Here is a 6000-nt window from a genome sequence, read left to right as displayed (position 1 = left end):
TTGTTTATAAAGTAAAAATTCAGTTTATTCATCTGTTTATGACACAGTACACAAGAGGCAAAGTGTTTCACATCATAGGCTTCACTTCCAACTCCTTGGAATGTTCATTTCTTTGGCTAAAGAGACTAGACATGAGAGGCAGGCAATGCTTAGGCAACTGAAATAAAGATGGGGAAGGGGCAATGCTAACGTCATCCTCGCAGGGATGAGCATAAGGGGGCTGTTAGTCACAAGCTATTTTCTAGAACTGTTAGCTGAAAACAAAGGAACACCGCTCCTGGCGCTCATGCTGTCATGGGCTCAGTCATCCCCACCGCACAGGTACAGCAGCGCTTTCTGGTAGTCGCCCTTCGTGTCTTGCTATAAATGGCCGAGGAGAAAAAAGAAATTCAGTATCAGCAAAAAGACCCAAGGTCTGCAACAACATACAAGCAGGCTCAACGCATAGAGAGCCTCCCTGAGCAGCAACAAAGACAAGACTCTGAGGGATCTGTCCAGGCACAAAGACCCAAACCATCATCAGCAGACCCTCAGGGGGTCTGAAACTAGTGGGGGGGGGGGGGGGGCGCGTCAAGTGACATGATTACTTCGAGGGCAGAAAGAATGTGAGGTAGTAGTGGATTAACACAGCAAGGAACCAGACGCACAGAACCCAGCCTGCTCTTACTACAGTGAGGTCCTGTATGAACCACCACTTTTCTCTCTGGCCTGCGTGCTTCCAGAGAAGAGAGGTACTTTCCTGCCTCACCGCGCTGTTTCCAGGATTCTTAAGGTCACGTGGGAATAAGCTAGTGAAGTGAGGAAATGATTACTAATGGGCTCATTGGTCCCTAAACTTTAAACACGTGCCCTAACAAACCTGGGTGTACCAAACCCACCTCAAAATTCATCCTTTGTAACCATGGACATGCCTTTGAAATTTGCAGGGTCTTCTGGAAAGGGGGGCTGCAATGCCTGTCTGAAGGACACGCCAGGGGGCTGATGTGTGTGCAGCCACTCCTTGCATGCAAATGCTCCGTCTCTCCAAAATAGAGAGACTGAATTGATGGGAGATGGAAGTTCTGTGTAACCAAATGTTGCCAGGCCTATCACAGAGGATTTTCAAACAATGGAAACAGTTGACCCTTTAACAAGGCCAAGGTTAGGGGCACCAACTCTCGCCCCTGCCCCGTGCTGACAAAAATCCGCATATAACTTTTGACTCCCCCCAAAACTTAACTACTAATAATAGCCTACTGTTGACCAGAAGCCATACCTGCAACATAAACATTAACACACATTTTGTATGTCATATGTATGATATACCGTATTCTTACAATAAAGTAAGCTTTAGAAATGGAAATATTAAGAAAATCAGAAGGAAAATACATTTACAGTACTGCACTGTATTTACTGAAAAAAATCTATTGATTTTCAACCAGTGCAGTTCAAACCTGTGCTGTTTAAGGGTCAACTGCATAAAATGCAAAATTTAATTGATCTCGGGCTCTTCAGGAGGATGTCAGCAAGTCTTGCAGGATCATTGTCATGAACACCAATTATCACTGTAGAACAGCAGATGTGGGAAGTGTAAAATATTTGCCTGTCTCTGTAAGATTCTAGGACAAATCGTTAATGGCACTTTCTAAATAAACCGCTGATACCTGAGGACTAGCATCTCTTCCCCAGTGAATTAGAAAACCACCACTCTGTCATTATTCTGACAGGCCACCAGCCTGGGGCTCCAGGGCCTTCTAGATGGCCAGGAAGGGCCAACACGTCACCACGGGGCTTACCTGGATACAGTAGTACAGGGACTTGCCGTACTTCCTCTTGAATTCAGACCTAATTTTCAACATGTCCACTTCACTGCGAGAGACCATGATTCTAATCAGGACTTTGTCGCGAGTCCCCTTGCCCTGAAAGTCAAGTACATGTTCCAAGTTACAATTCACTGACAACATTAATCCAGTAAGTTTTCTTGCACATGGAACTCATCTGGGTTCTTGAGGCTGCCCTTTAAGAAAGTGCAAAGGTAATGATGAAACTACTCCTTTAAGAAAAATGAGCATCTTGGAATTTCAAACACTCCAGGATGACATCAGCACAAACCCTCACTTTGTGCATTCAGTAAACGTGTACGGAGCATTAACTACTGCATGGTTCAGTTTAGTAAGTGTGAGAGTTTACATATGTAACAAACAGCTCCTGGCTCTCGGGGCTTAGAGAACACAGGCCACCACACTTTCACTGTGGCTCTGTGCCACTGTGAATGGTGTAAACAATAAAGACCACAGAATTTACTTTGAGAGTCTCAGACCAGAGGCACTGAGGAACATGTCCTATTTGACCAAAACCCTAGGAGAGATGGGAGAGGTGGTGTGGGCAAGGGATGATGCAGAAAGGAGCGGGAGGGCCAGGAAGGTGGAAAGCACAAGGGACATCTGAGGCGCAGAAAATGGGATGGGATTGTGGGAAGAGACAGTCGTGGGGCCGCCTTTAGAGTCGGACAGACCTAAGTTCAAATCTAGCTACGTTATTTCAGGCTAGTTAAAGCTTTCTGAGCTTCAGTCTCCTGATCTGTAAACAATATGTCACAGGCCAAATGGACTTTTTGGTAATGATTTAAGATTAAGTAAGTAGCACAATGTCTCCTGCACAGTGGGTTGCTTAGTAATCTCTCCCTTCCTTGCCCGTCTTTGCTCTGGGGTAATGGAAAACCATCACTGAGAAGACTGAGCAGGAGTCAGACACGATAACCATCTGGTACTTTATTTTCTACCTGCGCACAAACACACGTTCAAGAAGGTAGGAGAGAGAGACAGAGAAAACTGACTTGTGGTTTTCTCACCTGTCCGATACAACCACAGCTGACTAGTACATTCCTGCACCCAGACAGCAGTGTCCCTTTCACCAGCCACTAGTCAAGGAGACTTATAGTTCGGGGCACAAAAGAAGAAAAGCCCATTGTGGAAACATGGACCCCTCAGCTGGCTGCCCTTACCTTCATGGAGTCGTACAGTCGGTCAGCAAAATACAGGGGCTTGTTCTGAATGCACTGGACTGTGGAGTGAAGAAAAGGGGTCAGCTACTCCTCTCCTCACCAGGGAGGAGTGACGCCCTGACCCCGGGCTGCAAATAAGATGACCTAATGTAACAGGAACAGGCTGCAAAATGGGAAACACTAAGGGAAAACCTGGGCTCCTCTGAAACTCGGCTCCATGGTGATTTTAAACCAGGGGATCTTGAGGGCTATAGGATATGTGAGTTTCCCCAACAGGGCCCCTTTTGTTGTTATTTTATTCTTCCTGGGCAACTCCTCGCTCTACCAACGTAAGCGTCCCTCAGTTTTATACCTTAAATTTATTCAGTGAAGATTATACAACTACCCAAGTCATCTAAAGGAGCCACACCTCCCAAACACACTTGAATTAACAGGATGGCCACTTGTTACTTCTGCTATGGCAGTTTACTGAAAGCTGAAGTCCACTATGGATGGGAGGGGAGAGCCACATGCTCACCCAGGTTCAGGAAAGCATTTTCCAGGTCTCCTTTGACCTCCTTCTTGATGCTCTCCAGCATGTCATAAGGGCTATAGCTCTTGTACCTGTCAAACACTAAGGAAAAACAAAAAATAATTACTAGAACAGAGTGGCTGATCAAAGCTGTCAATGATCACTCACATGGTTATGCACCATGATAAAAATAAACAAACAAATGAGGATGATCACAGCATCTTAGAGGGTTAGGGGTTGCCATGATGGACCAGAGCTGACCCTGCACCGGTTGACCTGGGACAGCTGTACTGAATGGCACTGTCCTGAATGGCACGGCCAGACCACATTTTTTTGACCATCTTCAGCTCTGAGTGGAGCCTTCTATTTGGAAGCAACGAGTAACAGTACATAGTGCCCAGGAAAGTCCATTTACTTCAACAAATACAGCATGATAAAATGATCCTAGACAAGAAGGGGCAGCAAGATACAGCACCAAACATGCAAATAGGAGAAAGAAGGATCCAAAATGGAAGGGAAGGGCCAATGGACTTGGTGATGGAAAAATGAGTGAGATTATGGGGTACAAAGTAGAGAGTGAACTTTGTTCTGGCAGACCCACACCCCAACACACATAACCAGCAGGCCTGGCTGAGAGGACCATCCCGAGGCTCTAGGACCTCCTCAGCACAGCACCCACCTTTCTGGAGGTGACACACACTCCGCTCGGTCATGATGCTGATCCACTTGGGCACGTCTGTTCCTTTCCTCTTCACTCCAGCATCATAGAGGTCCTACAAGCACAACCAACCAGGAAAGTTGACTATGTGTCCAGAGTAAGGTCATAAAAACTGTCATGCAAAAAACCCCCAAAAACCTATACACTGAAAATGCCAATTGAGAAAGGACAGTTGCACTGAAGACACAGGCAGCAATGTAGTATTTAAGTCAAAAGTTTTTCTTTTTAAAGGGTCAAAAGTCTTAATCAAGTCTTCACTAGGCACAAAGTATGAGACTAGATTATTTGTGAGGTGGGTGCCGTACATATCAATGTCCTTGAATGCCAAAGGGAGAACCAAGAGCTTCTATTCCTACCCAGAAGGACAAGCAAATGTTCATTAGTACATCCAGCCTTCATTCCTTTGGTACTTTGGATGGCAAATAAGCTAATGGTTGTCTGCTGAAGACAGTTACAGATCAGGTACCTATACCCATGCTTCTTAGAGACTCAGTAAGTCTCATTTTTAGTTTCTGGAAAATTTAGGGGCTACAAATCATGCTAAGAATGGCAAGGAGGGAAGGAGAAATATTCATTCAAGGTTAAGATACTCATTAAGTGACCACCCACCATCTGGGGGTTGTAAAACCTAACTTCTGTCACTTCATGTAAAAAACCTTCTCTACCTCCTGCTAAAAGTGCTGTGAGAAACACACTGAATTTTAAAACTAAAATGAATTAATTTTCTCTGCAGCTCTTATAAAATGCTTTGAGATTAGCTGTTGACCCTCTGGAAAAGGCATGCAGTTCACAGTGATCTGAACCAGCTTAACAAACAGTTCTCGGTGATTCGCGACTGGAACCATCGAAAGTGCTATTCAACCAGACAAGAAGGGTCTCTGCCACCCTCCCCTTCTCCCTCACCACAAAGGACAATAAGCCTTCCTATCCCTGGCTGTGCCTCCACCATTTTCTTCCACTCTGCTATGTTGTTTATGTAGCAAGTGCACACCAGTGCACACAGTCTTAGCACACTCTGCAGAATCTGGTACTTTCATACAAGCAAAGCTTAAACAAGCATATGTGACTCAGGTATTGATCCTATAATTCATACCAGCATCAAGAGGGAATATCTTATGATAACTACTGTTCCCAGAGAGTGAAAATGAAGCCCACAAATTTGACTTTCCTCCCTTCCAAAAGTGGTGCCTACTTCCCTTTCCACTAACTATAGGCTACACATAGTGACCCACTTCTAACGAAGGGTATGACAGAAGTGACACTGTGTCGGGGCGCCTGGGTGGCGCAGTCGGTTGAGCGTCCGACTTCAGCCAGGTCACGATCTCGCGGTCCGTGAGTTCGAGCCCCGCGTCAGGCTCTGGGCTGATGGCTCAGAGCCTGGAGCCTGTTTCCGATTCTGTGTCTCCCTCTCTCTCTGCCCCTCCCCCGTTCATGCTCTGTCTCTCTCTGTCCCAAAAAAAATAAATAAACGTTGAAAAAAAAAATTTTTTTTTTAAAATAAAAAAGAAAAAAGAAAAAAGAAGTGACACTGTGTGACTCCTGACATTAGGTGATAATAAGCATTTGGCTTCCTCCTTGCTTTCTCTCTTGGATCACTCACTCTGGGGAAAACCAGCTGCCAGGTTGTGAGGATACTCGAGCAAGCCCTTAGAGAGGCCCATGTGGAGAAATAGTAAGGCATCCTTTCAACAGTCCTATAGATGGGTGACCTTGAAAGGAGATCCTCCTGATGCTGTCAGGCCCTCAGATGATGCAGCCCTGGCCCACATTTTGGCCCCACCCTCATGA

At 45.5% G+C, this 6000-nt stretch overlaps 1 protein-coding gene across 3 annotated transcripts in view; it reads right to left on the bottom strand.

The window, feature by feature from the left end:
- The window catches only part of ANXA2 (annexin A2), a 43545-nt gene continuing 37545 nt past the window's right edge, over nt 1–6000 (bottom strand). For all 3 annotated transcript variants that reach the window (XM_043555291.1, XM_043555292.1, XM_043555293.1), the window contains 5 exons: nt 4174–4267; nt 3501–3596; nt 2984–3042; nt 1776–1898; nt 1–360 (listed from right to left, as the gene is read on the bottom strand). In XM_043555291.1, the coding sequence (XP_043411226.1) occupies nt 301–360; nt 1776–1898; nt 2984–3042; nt 3501–3596; nt 4174–4267 (432 nt within the window). In that variant the 3' untranslated portion in view covers nt 1–300. The remainder of the gene's footprint in view (nt 361–1775; nt 1899–2983; nt 3043–3500; nt 3597–4173; nt 4268–6000) is intronic.

Source organism: Prionailurus bengalensis, chromosome B3 (genome assembly GCF_016509475.1).
Source record: "Prionailurus bengalensis isolate Pbe53 chromosome B3, Fcat_Pben_1.1_paternal_pri, whole genome shotgun sequence".
Classification (NCBI taxonomy): domain Eukaryota; kingdom Metazoa; phylum Chordata; class Mammalia; order Carnivora; family Felidae; genus Prionailurus; species Prionailurus bengalensis.
Note: the sequence above shows the minus strand (reverse complement) of the source record. Positions and strands in the feature narration are given on the sequence as shown.